Below are 14,645 nucleotides of genomic sequence, written 5' to 3'. Positions count from 1 at the left end.
TAAATCTTGAAACTTAGAAATACATCTCCAAAATGTTTTCCTTGCTGGCTAAATGTACCCACCAATCAGCAAGCGCTATCCAGGGTGCTTAACCAAAAATGGGCCGGCTCGTAAGCTTACATTCCTGTTTTTTCAAATAAAGATACCAAGAGCATGAAGAAAAATTCATAATAGGAGTATATTAGAAAGTTGCTTAAAATTGCATGCTCTATCTGATACATGAAAGAAAAAAATTGGGTTCAGTGTCCCTTTAAGAACTAGCTCAGTATTAGAAATTATGTTCACACTACAACACTGGATAAATGCAGAGAAAAGGCTTGTAAGAACTGCATTGTGTTTATAAAATGACAAGATAAAGCCCTCATTCAGAAACATTTCTTGACATCTATACATGCATAGGCCTATTTATCAAATGTCTGTCGGACCTGATCCAACAGTGCGGATCAGGTCCGACAGACATTGCTGAATGCGGACAGCAATACACTCTCCGTATTCAGCATTGCACCAGCAGCTCTTGTGAGCTGCTGGTGCAACGCCGCCCCCTGCAGACTCACGGCCAATCGGCCGCCAGCAGGGAGGTGTCAATCAACCCGATCGTACTCGATCGGGTTGAATTGTGGTGATCTCTGTCCGCCTCATCAGAGCAGGCGGACAGGTTACGGAGCAGCGGTCTTTAGACCACTGCTCCATAACTTGCGTTTCTTTCGAGTCTGAAGACTCGCCAGAAACACGGGCCCTCAAGCTCTATTCGGAGCTTGATAAATGGGTCTCATAGAATTCTTAATGATACTTTAGCAGAGGTTTATGCAGGGGTTGGTGTTACATCTGTAATAAGATATGTACTTATTTTGAACATGTAGGTTAATGGAATACTGAACATTATTTTTTACATGCACGGTAGTCATCATTTGAAATAAACTGATTTAGGGTTTAAACACTGTTGGTGGAATGGGCCTTAAAGGGACATGAAACCCAAATTTTTTCTTTCATGATTTAGAAAGAGCATACAATTATAAACAACTTTCTAATTTACTTCTATTATCTATCTTGCTTCATGCTCTTGATATTCTTTGCTGAAAAGCATATCTAGATATGCTTAGTAGCTGCTGATTGGTAGCTGCACATAGATGCCTCCTGTGATTGGTTCACCTTGTGCATTGCTATTTCTTCATTAAAGTATATCTAAAGAATGAAGCAAATTAGGTAATAGAAGTAAATTGGAATATTGTTTAAAGTTGTATTCTCTACCTTAATCATGAAAGAAAATGTTTGGGTATAGTGTCCCTTTAAGATGGAATATCTAGAAAAATTGTGAAGAAACCAGGGATGCCATAATACTTATTTTTGGGCACTTCAATTTGGATTATCTCAACATTGTGCTAGTATAACTATTCCCCAGGAAATAAGGTCTTAATGCTAAAAATATTTTCTCACTAATTGATGTCTTAAATATCTGTACAAGAAATACGGCTAGATTACGAGTTTTGCATTATGAGTGAAAAGCCTCATAACGCTGCTTTTTCACTACCGCTGGTATTACGAGTTTTGCAGGTATAGCTGTACCACACACTTTTGTGGCCGTGACGCAACGTAACTACCGCAGCTTTCAAAAAGTCCCTTTTCAATGGGACTTCCACAGCACCTGTATTACGAGCTTGCCTATCCGGCCAAAAAGTGAGTGGTACACCCTATACTGTCAAGATTTGTACCGTAAACTGAAAATAAGTAGTTATGAGTTTTACCCTACAAATCTGTAACATAAAACTCATAACTAAAGTGCTAAAAAGTACACTAACACTAATAAACTACCTATTAACCCCTAAACTGCCGCCCTCCCGCATCGCAAATACTAAAATAAAATTATTAACCCCTAATCTGCCGCTCCAGACATCGGCGCCACTGTAATAAACATATTAACCCCTAAACCGCCGCACTCCCGCATCGCAAACACTAGTTAAATATTATTAACCCCTAATCTGCCGTCCCTAACATCGCCGCAAACTACATTACTGTTATTAACCCCTATTCTGCTGCCCCCAAAATCGCCACCACTATACTAAAGTTATTAACTTAACCCTAAATCTAACCCTAAGTCTAACCCTAACCCTACCACCCACTAACTTTAACATAATTTTAACATCATTAAAATAAATATAAATAAAAATTACAATTTATACCTAAATAATTCCTATTTAAAACTAAATACTTACCTGTAAAATAAACCCTAAGCTAGCTACAATATAACTAATAGTTACATTGTAGCTATCTTAGGTTTTAGTTTTATTTCACAGCTAAGTTTGTATTTATTTTAACTAGGTAGAATAGTTAGTAAATAGTTATTAACTATTTACTAACTACCTAGTTAGAATAAATACAAATTTACCTGTAAAATAAAACCTAACCTGTCTTACACTAAAACCTAACATTACACTAAAATTAAATTACATTAATTAAATACAATTAACTAAATTACAAAGAAAAATAAACACTAAATTACACAAAATAAAAAAGAAATTATCAAATATTTAAACTAATTACACCTAATCTAATAGCCCTATCAAAATAAAAAAGCCCCCCCCCAAAATAAAAAAAACTAGCCTAAACTAAACTGCCAATAGCCCTTAAAGCCCCTGAAAATCCAATCAGCCAATAGAATGCAAGCTCAATCCTATTGGCTGATTGGATCAGCCAATAGGATTGAAGCTCAATCCTATTGGCTGATTGCATCAGCCAACAGGATTTTTTCACCTTTAATTCCGATTGGCTGATAGAATTCTATGAGCCAATTGGAATTCAAGGTACGCCATCTTGGATGACGTCCCTTAACCCCTTAATGACCACAGCACTTTTCCATTTTCTGTCCATTTGGGACCAAGGCTATTTTTACATTTTTGCAGTGTTTGTGTTTAGCTGTAATTTTCCTCTTACTCTTTTACTGTACCCACACATATTATATACCGTTTTTCTCGCCATTAAATGGACTTTCTAAAGATACCATTATTTTCATCATATCTTATCATTTACTATATAAAAAAATATAAAATATGAGGAAAAAATGGAAAAAAACACACTTTTTCTAACTTTGTCCCCCAAAATCTGTTACACATCTACAACCACCAAAAAACACCCATGCTAAATAATTTCTAAATTTTGTCCAGAGTTTAGAAATACCCAATGTTTACACGTTCTTTGCTTTTTTTTGCAAGTTATAGGGCAATAAATATAAGTAGCACTTTGCTATTTCCAAACCACTTTTTTTCAAAATGAGCGCTAGTTACATTGGAACCCTGATATCTGTCAGGAATACCTGAATATCCCTTGACATGTATATATTTTTTTTTAGAAGACATCCCAAAGTATTGATCTAGGCCCATTTTGGTATATTTCATGCCACCATTTCACCACCAAATGCGATCAAATAAAAAAAATTGTTCACTTTTTCACAAATTTTTTCACAAACTTTAGGATTCTCACTGAAATTATTTACAAACAGCTTGTGCAATTATGGCATAAATGGTTGTAAATTTTTCTCTGGAATCCCCTTTGTTCAGAAATAGCAGACATATATGGCTTTGACGTTGCTTTTTGGTAATTAGAAGGCCGCTAAATGCCACTGCGCACCATGCGTGTATTATGCACAGCAGGGAAGGGGTTAATAAGGGAGCATGTAGGGAGCTTTTTGGGGTAATTTTATCTTTAGTGTAGTGTAGTAGACAACCCAAAGTATTGATCTAGGCCCATTTTGGTATATTTCATGCCACCATTTCACCGCCAAATGCGATCAAATAAAGAAAAACGTTAAATTTTTCAAAATTTTAGATTTCTCACTGAAATCATTTACAAACATTTTGTGCAATTATGGCACAAATTGTTGTAAATGCTTCTCTGGGGTCTCCTTTGTTCAAAAATAGCAGACATATATGGATTTGGTGTTGCTTTTTGGTAATTAGAAGGCCGCTAAATGCCACTGCGCACAACACGTGAATTATGCCCAGCAATGAAGGGGTTAATTAGGTAGCTTGTATGGAGTTTGCAGGGTTAATTTTAGCTTTAGTGTAGAGATCAGCTTCCCACCTGACACATCAGACCCCCTGATCCCTCCCAAAGAGCTCTCTTTCCTCCCCCACCCCAAAAATTGTCCCCGCCATCTTAAGTACTGGCAGAAAGTCTGCCAGTACTAAAATAAAAGGTATCCTTTTTTTATATATAGCATATTTACATATGCTGCTGTGTAAGATTCCCCCCCTTAGCCCCCAACCTCCCTGATCCCCCCCAAAACAGCTCTCTAACCCTCCCCCTCTGCCTTATTGGGGGCCATCTTGGGTACTGGCAGCTGTCTGCCAGTACCCAGTTTGCATGTAAAAATGTCTTTATTTTTTTTAATTTTTGTTTTTTCTGCAGTGTAGCTTCCCCCCCCCAAGACTAATCCCCCACCCCCTCCCAGATCCCTTAGATTACTTTAATCAGGGATTTTATCCCTCCTTTCTCCCCATAATAAAAAAAAACGTTTCTGTAGTGTAAGTGGTTCCCACCCGCTCCCTCCCCGTGCACGCGCCCGCCCACCACCCCCCGTGCACGCGTGCGCACCCGTGCGCGCCCCCGGCGATCCCGCCCCCCTCTCTGACCAAGAAGCCATCGATGGCCGCCCATCCACCTCCCACTTCAGCTCCCACCCACCAACGAATGCGGCCATTGATGTCCGGTGCAGAGAGGGCCACAGAGTGGCTCTCTCTGCACCGGAGGGGTAAAAAATGTTATTGCAGGATGCCTCAATATCGAGGCATCCTGCAATAACCGGAAAACAGCTGGAAGTGATCAGGATCGCTTCCAGCTGCTTTCCACACTGAGGACGTGCAGGGTACGTTCTCAGGCGTTAACTGCCTTTTTTCTGAGGACGTACCCTGCACGTCCTCAGTCGTTAAGGGGTTAAAGGAACCTTCATTCTTGAAGAGCTGTCGACAGAAGAGGATGCTCCTCGCCAGGTGTCTTGAAGATGGAGCTGCTCCGCACCAGAAGGATGAAGATAGGAGATGCCGTCTGGATGAAGACTTCTGTCCGTCTGGGGGACCACTTCTTGCCGCTTGGATGAAGACTTCTCCCGACATCGTTGAGGACTTCTTGCCGCTTGGATGAAGACTTCTCCTGGCTTCGTTGAGGACTTCATGTCGCTTGGATGAAGACTGCTCCCGGCTTCGTTGAGGATGGATGTCCGGTCATCAAAAACTGTAAGTGGATCTTCGGGGGTTAGTGATAGGTTTTTTAAGGATTTATTGGGTGGGTTTTATTTTTAGCTTAGGGTTTGGGCTGAAAAAGAGCTAAATGTCAATTTAAGGGCAATGCCCATCCAAATGCCCTTTTCAGAGCAACGGGGAGCTTAGTTTTTTTTTAGATAGGATTTTATTTTGGGGGTTTGGTTGTGTGGGTGGTGGGTTTTACTGTTGGGGGGTTGTTTGTATTTTTTTTACAGGTAAAAGAGCTGATTTCTTTGGGGCAATGCCCCGCAAAAGGCCCTTTTAAGAGCTATTGGCAGTTTAGTTTAGGCTATGTTTTTTTTTTATTTTTGGGAGCTATTAGATTAGGTGTAATTAGTTTAAATATTTGCTAATTTCCTTTTTATTTTGTGTAATTTTGTGTTTATTTTTTTGTAATTTACGGCTAGATTTGGAGTTTTGTCGGTAACGACCCGAAAAACTAACGCCGGCTTTTTTCTGGCCGCACCATAAAAATAACTCTGGTATTGAGAGTCCACAGAATGGCTGCGTTCGGCTCCAAAAAAGGAGCGTAGAGCATTTTTAACGCAGCTTCAACTCTCGATACCAGAGTTGCTTACGCAAGCGGCCAGCCTCAAAAACGTGCTCGTGCACGATTCCCCCATAGGAAACAATGGAGCTGTTTGAGCTGAAAAAAAACCAAACACCTGCAAAAAAGCCGCGTTCAGCTCCTAACGCAGCCCCATTGCTTGCTATGCGGTAACCCTTCCTACGTCTGCACCTAACACCCTAACATGTACCCCGAGTCTAAACACCCCTAACCTTACACTTATTAACCCCTAATCTGCCGCCCCCGCTATCGCTGACACCTGCATATTATTATTAACTCCTAATCTGCCGCTCCGTAAACCGCCGCTACTTACATTATCCCTATGTACCCCTAATCTGCTGCCCTAACATCGCCGACCCCTATATTATATTTATTAACCCCTAATCTGCCCCCCACAACGTCGCCTCCACCTGCCTACACTTATTAACCCCTAATCTGCCGACCAGAGCTGAGCGCTACTATAATAAAGTTATTAACCCCTAATCCGCCTCACTAACCCTATAATAAATAGTATTAACCCCTAATCTGCCCTCCCTAACATCGCCGACACCTAACTTCAATTATTAACCCCTAATCTGCCAACTGGAGCTCACGGCTACTCTAATAAATGTATTAACCCCTAAAGCTAAGTCTAACCCTAACACTAACACCCCCCTAAGTTAAATATAATTTACATCTAACGAAATTAATTAACTCTTATTAAATAAATTATTCCTATTTAAAGATAAATACTTACCTGTAAAATAAATCCTAATATAGCTACAATATAAATTATAATTATATTATAGCTATTTTAGGATTTATATTTATTTTACAGGTAACTTTGTATTTATTTTAACCAGGTACAATAGCTATTAAATAGTTAAGAACTATTTAATAGCTAAAATAGTTAAAATAATTACAAAATTACCTGTAAAATAAATACTAACCTAAGTTACAATTAAACCTAACACTACACTATCAATAAATTAATTAAATAAACTACCTACAATTACCTACAATTAACCTAACACTACACTATCAATAAATTAATTAAATACAATTCCTACAAATAAATACAATTAAATAAACTAGCTAAAGTACAAAAAATAAAAAAATATTTACAAACATAAGAAAAATATTACAACAATTTTAAACTAATTACACCTACTCTAAGCCCCCTAATAAAATAACAAAGCCCCCCAAAATAAAAAAATGCCCTACCCTATTCTAAATTACTAAAGTTCAAAGCTCTTTAACCTTACCAGCCCTGAACAGGGCCCTTTGCGGGGCATGCCCCAAAGAATTCAGCTCTTTTGCCTGTAAAAAAAAAACATACAATACCCCCCCCCCCCAACATTACAACCCACCACCCACATACCCCTAATCTAACCCAAACCCCCCTTAAATAAACCTAACACTAAGCCCCTGAAGATCTTCCTACCTTATCTTCACCCTGCCAGGTTCACCGATCCGTCCTGAAGAGCTCCTCCGATGTCCTGATCCAAGCCCAAGCGGGGGGCTGAAGAGGTCCATGATCCGGCTGAAGTCTTCATCCAAGCGGGAGCTGAAGATGTCCATGATCCGGATGAAGTCTTCATCCAAGCGGGAGCTGAAGAGGTCCATGATCCAGATGAAGTCTTCTATCAACTGCATCTTCAATCTTCTTTCTTCGGGATCCATCTTGCAGACCTCCGACACGGAACATCCTCTTCTCCCGACGCCTACTAGCCGAATGACGGTTCCTTTAAGGGACGTCATCCAAGATGGCGTCCCTCGAATTCCGATTGGCTGATAGGATTCTATCAGCCAATCGGAATTAAGGTAGGAATATTCTGATTGGCTGATGGAATCAGCCAATCAGAATCAAGTTCAATCCGATTGGCTGATCCAATCAGCCAATCAGATTGAGCTCGCATTCTATTGGCTGTTCCGATCAGCCAATAGAATGCGAGCTCAATCTGATTGGCTGATTGGATCAGCCAATCGGATTGAACTTGATTCTGATTGGCTGATTCCATCAGCCAATCAGAATATTCCTACCTTAATTCCGATTGGCTGATAGAATCCTATCAGTCAATCGGAATTCGAGGGACGCCATCTTGGATGACGTCCCTTAAAGTAACCGTCATTCGGCTAGTAGGCGTCGGGAGAAGAGGATGTTTTGCGTCGGAGGTCTGCAAGATGGATCCAGAAGAAAGAAGATTGAAGATGCAGTTGATAGAAGACTTCATCCGGATCATGGACCTCTTCAGCTCCCGCTTGGATGAAGACTTCATCCGGATCATGGACATCTTCAGCTCCCGCTTGGATGAAGACTTCAGCCGGATCATGGACCTCTTCAGCTCCCGCTTGGATGAAGACTTCAGCCGGATCATGGACCTCTTCAGCCCCCCGCTTGGGCTTGGATCAGGACATCGGAGGAGCTCTTCAGGATGGATCGGTCAACCTGGCAGGGTGAAGATAAGGTAGGAAGATCTTCAGGGGCTTAGTGTTAGGTTTATTTAAGGGGGGTTTGGGTTAGATTAGGGGTATGTGGGTGGTGGGTTGTAATGTTGGGGGGGGGGTATTGTATGTTTTTTTTTACAGGCAAAAGAGCTGAATTCTTTGGGGCATGCCCCGCAAAGGGCCCTGTTCAGGGCTGGTAAGGTTAAAGAGCTTTGAACTTTAGTAATTTAGAATAGGGTAGGGCATTTTTTTATTTTGGGTGGCTTTGTTATTTTATTAGGGGGCTTAGAGTAGGTGTAATTAGTTTAAAATTGTTGTAATATTTTTCTTATGTTTGTAAATATTTTTTTATTTTTTGTAACTTAGTTCCAGCCCTGAACAGGGCCCTTTGCGGGGCATGCCCCAAAGAATTCAGCTCTTTTGCCTGTAAAAAAAAACATACAATACCCCCCCCCCCAACATTACAACCCACCACCCACATACCCCTAATCTAACCCAAACCCCCCTTAAATAAACCTAACACTAAGCCCCTGAAGATCTTCCTACCTTATCTTCACCCTGCTAGGTTCACCGATCCGTCCTGAAGAGCTCCTCCGATGTCCTGATCCAAGCCCAAGCGGGGGGCTGAAGAGGTCCATGATCCGGCTGAAGTCTTCATCCAAGCGGGAGCTGAAGATGTCCATGATCCGGATGAAGTCTTCATCCAAGCGGGAGCTGAAGAGGTCCATGATCCAGGTGAAGTCTCCATCCAAGCGGGAGCTGAAGAGGTCCATGATCCGGATGAAGTCTTCTATCAACTGCATCTTCAATCTTCTTTCTTCTGGATCCATCTTGCAGACCTCCGACGCGGAACATCCTCTTCTGTTCCGATCAGCCAATAGAATGCAAGCTCAATCTGATTGGCTGATTGGATCAGCCAATCGGATTGAACTTGATTCTGATTGGCTGATTCCATCAGCCAATCAGAATATTCCTACCTTAATTCCGATTGGCTGATAGAATCCTATCAGCCAATCGGAATTCGAGGGACGCCATCTTGGATGACGTCCCTTAAAGGAACCGTCATTCGGCTAGTAGACGTCGGGAGAAGAGGATGTTCCGCGTCGGAGGTCTGCAAGATGGATCCAGAAGAAAGAAGATTGAAGATGCAGTTGATAGAAGACTTCATCCGGATCATGGACCTCTTCAGCTCCCGCTTGGATGAAGACTTCATCCGGATCATGGACCTCTTCAGCTCCCGCTTGGATGAAGACTTCATCCGTGTCATGGACCTCTTCAGCTCCCCGCTTGGGCTTGGATCAGGACATCGGAGGAGCTCTTCAGGACGGATCGGTGAACCTGGCAGGGTGAAGATAAGGTAGGAAGATCTTCAGGGGCTTAGTGTTAGGTTTATTTAAGGGGGGTTTGGGTTAGATTAGGGGTATGTGGGTGGTGGGTTGTAATGTTGGGGGGGGGTATTGTATGTTTTTTTTTACAGGCAAAAGAGCTGAATTCTTTGGGGTATGCCCCGCAAAGGGCCGGTTCAGGGCTGGTAAGGTTAAAGAGCTTTGAACTTTAGTAATTTAGAATAGGGTAGGGCATTTTTTTTATTTTGGGGGGCTTTGTTATTTTATTAGGGGGCTTAGAGTAGGTGTAATTAGTTTAAAATTGTTGTAATATTTTTCTTATGTTTGTAAATATTTTTTTATTTTTTGTAACTTAGTTCTTTTTTATTTTTTGTACTTTAGCTAGTTTATTTAATTGTATTTATTTGTAGGAATTGTATTTAATTAATTTATTGATAGTGTAGTGTTAGGTAAATTGTAGGTAATTGTAGGTAGTTTATTTAATTAATTTATTGATAGTGTAGTGTTAGGTTTAATTGTAACTTAGGTTAGTATTTATTTTACAGGTAATTTTGTAATTATTTTAACTATTTTAGCTATTAAATAGTTCTTAACTATTTAATAGCTATTGTACCTGGTTAAAATAAATGCAAAGTTACCTGTAAAATAAATATAAATCCTAAAATAGCTATAATATAATTATAATTTATATTGTAGCTATATTAGGATTTATTTTACAGGTAAGTATTTATCTTTAAATAGGAATAATTTATTTAATAAGAGTTAATTAATTTCGTTAGATGTAAATTATATTTAATTTAGGGGGGTGTTAGTGTTAGGGTTAGACTTAGCTTTAGGGGTTAATACATTTATTAGAGTAGCGGTGAGCTCCAGTCGGCAGATTAGGGGTTAATAATTGAAGTTAGGTGTCGGCGATGTTAGGGAGGGCAGATTAGGGGTTAATACTATTTATTATAAGGGTTAGTGAGGCGGATTAGGGCTTAATAACTTTATTATAGTAGCGCTCAGGTCCGGTCGGCAGATTAGGGGTTAATAAGTGTAGGCAGGTGGAGGCGACGTTGAGGGGGGCAGATTAGGGGTTCATAAATATAATATAGGGGTCGGCGGTGTTAGGGGCAGCAGATTAGGGGTACATAAGGATAACGTAGGTGGCGGCGCTTTGCGGTCGGCAGATTAGGGGTTAATAAGTGTAGGCAGGTGGAGGCGACGTTGAGGGGGGCAGATTAGGGGTTAATAAATATAATACAGGGGTCGGCGGTGTTAGGGGGAGCAGATTAGGGGTACATAAGGATAACGTAGGTGGCGGTCGGCAGATTAGGGGTTAAAAAAATTTATTCGAGTGTCGGCGATGTGGGGGGACCTCGGTTTAGGGGTACATAGGTAGTTTATGGGTGTTAGTGTACTTTAGAGTACAGTAGTTAAGAGCTTTATAAACCGGCGTTAGCCCAGAAAGCTCTTAACTACTGACTTTTTTCCTGCGGCTGGAGTTTTGTCGTTAGATGTCTAACGCTCACTTCAGAAACGACTCTAAATACCGGAGTTAGAAAGATCCCATTGAAAAGATAGGATACGCAATTGACGTAAGGGGATCTGCGGTATGGAAAAGTCGCGGCTGAAAAGTGAGCGTTAGACCCTATTTTGAGTGACTCCAAATACCGGCGGTAGCCTAAAACCAGCGTTAGGAGCCTCTAACGCTGGTTTTCACGGCTAACGCCAAACTCCAAATCTAGGTCTTAGTTAATTATATTGAATTAATGTAATTTATTTAATTTTAGTGTAAGGTTAGGTTTTAGTGTAACTCAGGTTAGGTTTTATTTTACAGGTAACTTTGTATTTACTTTAACTAGGTAGTTAGTAAATAGTTAATAACTATTTACTAACTAATCTACCTAGTTAAAATAAAAACAAACTTAGCTGTGAAATAAAAAATAAAACCTAAGATGGATACAATGTAACTATTAGTTATATTGTAGCTATCTTAGGGTTTATTTTACAGGTATTTAGTTTTAAATAGGAATTATTTAGGTAATGATAGTAGGTTTTATTTAGATTTATTTTAATTATATTTAAGTTAGGGGGTGTTAGGGTTAGACTTAGGTTTGGGGGTTATAACATTTAGTATAGTGGCGGCGACGTTGGGGGCGGCAGATTCGGGGTTAATAATATTTAACTAGTGTTTGTGATGCGGGAGTGCGGAGGTTTAGGGGTTAATATGTTTATTATAGTGGCGGCGATGTCCGGAGAGGCAGATTAGGGGTTAATAAAAATAATTTAGGGGGCGGCAGATTAGGGGTTAATAAGTGTAAGAGTGTGTTTAGACTCGGGGTTCATGTTAGGGTGTTAGGTGTAAACATAAATGTTGTTTCCCCATAGGAATTAATGGGGCTGCGTTACGAAGCTTTACACTCCTTTATTACAGGTGTTAAGACTTTTTTTCAGCCGGCTGTCCCCATTGATGTCTATGGGGAAATTGTGCACGAGCATGTAAAACCAGCTCACCGCAGCTTTCAGCAGCTGTAGTGTGGTATGGAGCTCAATTTTGCTCTACGCTCACTTTTTGCATGCTAACGCCGGGTTTATGACAACCTGTAATACCAGCGCTGTAGGGAAGTGAGCGGTGACAATAACATGCAAGTTAGCACCGCACCCCTCATAACGCAAAACTCGTAATCTAGCTGTAGGTTTCTTAAAAATTGCTCTTTCTTTATTACAGTATTACAATGCAAACAATTGAATCTCTTACAGCCTATGCGAGAAGACAACAACATTTCTCCAAACATCTGTATTTACTACATTGGATATCAATAAAAGCCATTAGAAGCATCAGACCAGTACTGTTTTGAGAAATATTGTATAAGCAACAAGTATTAAATGGTCCGTCCACTTGATTTTTTTTTATTGTTTAAATGATAGATAACACTTTTACTATCCATTCCCCAGCTTTGAACAACCTAGATTGCTATATTAATCTATTTTATAAACTCTGCCTGTTTCTAAGCCCCTGCAGGCCCCCTCTTATCTCAGTGCATTTTATTAGCTTTTCACAGCCAGACAGTGCTTGTTCATGTGTGCCATATAGATAACAGTGTGCTCACTCCCATAGAGTTATACATGAGTCAGCACTAACTGGCTAAAATGCAAGTTTGTAAAAAGCACTGACATAAGGGGGCAGTCTGCAGATGCTTATCTATCTTTTTGAACAATAACAATTTTCAAGTAGACTGTCTCTTAAATTCCTTTATTCTAACAAATAGTTTTAGGGTTAAAAATGTACTTGTGATCGATCCTTTATAATGAAGCTTATTATTTATACTTATTATATTTTAATATTATGGTATGCTTTCAATAAATCTATTCCGCTTTTGAAAGTTAAAAATTGTGCCTTGAAACTTAGTTATGATTCTTACCCCGTCCGCCCCGACTTGCTGTAATTTTTTTTTTCTGCTCTTACCTACAATGGGCGGTTCAGCTAGACTAAGCATACGCACACTCCTTTAATTGCAATGCGCGCTCACACAGATCCTTCCAGTTGATTGCTATAAGAATGTAATATCGATCTGCTGTTTACACTACTAGAAGAAGAAAGCGTTTTTGAGACAGCAGTCTCAATTAGGTACTTCTGCGCTAGGAAATAGAGGTGTTGGATGAAGTATATATCTAAGAATTTCCTTAACACAAGAACCTGGGTGTCCATTAAAAAAGCAAAGATCATATGCTGTCACATAAATAGGTTTGTCTTGGTAAAACAGAACATAGGTAAGCATAGAAAAAGCACAAATTTGGAGAATGTTTAAATACATAATGATGGATTTGAATTTCCTTAAAGGGACATTAAACCAAACATTTTTCTTTCATGATTCAGACAGAGAACAATTTTAAACAAAATTCCAATTTACTTCTATTATCTAATTTGCTTCAATATTTAGCTATCCTTTGTTAAAGAAATAGCAATGCACATGGGTGAGCCAATCACATGAGGGAAATATGTGCAACCACCAATCAGAATCTACTGAGCCTATCTAGATATGCTTTTCAGGAAGGAATATCAAGAGAATGAAGCAAATTAGATAACAGAAGTATATTAGAAAGTTGTTTAAAATTGTATTCTCTATCTGAATCATGAAAGAAAAAATTTGGGTTTAATGTCCCTTTAATAGATGTTCAGTTCAAAATCTTTTAAAATATTGTGCTATCATCAGTGAGTATTTGATTAGTATGTGACATTAAAGTTCCTTTTTGCTATAGACAGCCTTATCAAAATATACTGATATGATACAAACTACTGATAAAACATGAACATTTATAACTTACTTTAAGAATAATTTAGAAGAAAAGGTATCGCAATAAACAAATGATAAAATGGACAGAACAAAACAATAAGACTTACAGTCTGTCAGGACAGTTTTCAGGCTTTTCCAAGATCCCGTTGTCCATCACAAAATGAAGAACCTGCTCATTAGCCATACCTTGATACGGTTGTTCTGCTAAGGTTGCAATTTCCCACAACACAACCCCAAAAGACCTGGCAAAATAAATACGTATCAGACATTTTATGTTCAGCAAACAATACAACATAAACTAAAGATCACACAATAATGTGAATGAAAATATTCATTGTTAAACATTTTAATGGGAACAAAATGTTAGTAGCGATTTGCAGTGTATAATTAAGTCATTAGGCCCCACACCTTCTCAACCAGCCAATAATTAGCCTATAAAAAAGTTTAACAGTGAAGTTATATGAAACTTAAACATTTTATTTTCTGAGTGTACAATTTAAAAAAGCTTCTAATTTACTTCTATTATAACATTTGCTTTGTTCCCATTGTACATATTGTAGGTGTCTGGATCACTACATGGCAGGAAATAGTGCTGACATCTAGTGCACTTGTAAATGGATACGATTCTTGTGAAATCCCTACCATACAGTGCTCCGGGCACATGCAAGCTCCTGAGCATACCTCCCTGCTTTTCAACAAATGATACCAAGAAGAGAACCAAGAAAATTTGAAAATAAAAGTAAATTAGAGGGGCGGAGCTAACTACCGGAGC

General features: G+C 39.4%; 1 protein-coding gene across 1 annotated transcript in view; it reads right to left on the bottom strand.

The window, feature by feature from the left end:
* INSRR (insulin receptor related receptor) overlaps positions 1 to 14,645 on the bottom strand; it is a 365,100-nt gene that overhangs the window by 1,631 nt on the left and 348,824 nt on the right. The window contains exon 21 of the mRNA XM_053705334.1: positions 13,981 to 14,115. Coding sequence (XP_053561309.1) covers positions 13,981 to 14,115 — 135 coding nt within the window. The remainder of the gene's footprint in view (positions 1 to 13,980; positions 14,116 to 14,645) is intronic.

This window comes from Bombina bombina, chromosome 1, assembly GCF_027579735.1.
Source record: "Bombina bombina isolate aBomBom1 chromosome 1, aBomBom1.pri, whole genome shotgun sequence".
In the NCBI taxonomy this organism is placed as follows: Eukaryota; Metazoa; Chordata; class Amphibia; order Anura; family Bombinatoridae; genus Bombina; species Bombina bombina.
The sequence above is the reverse complement of the archived record's forward strand: the minus strand, read 5'-3'. Positions and strand labels throughout refer to the sequence as shown.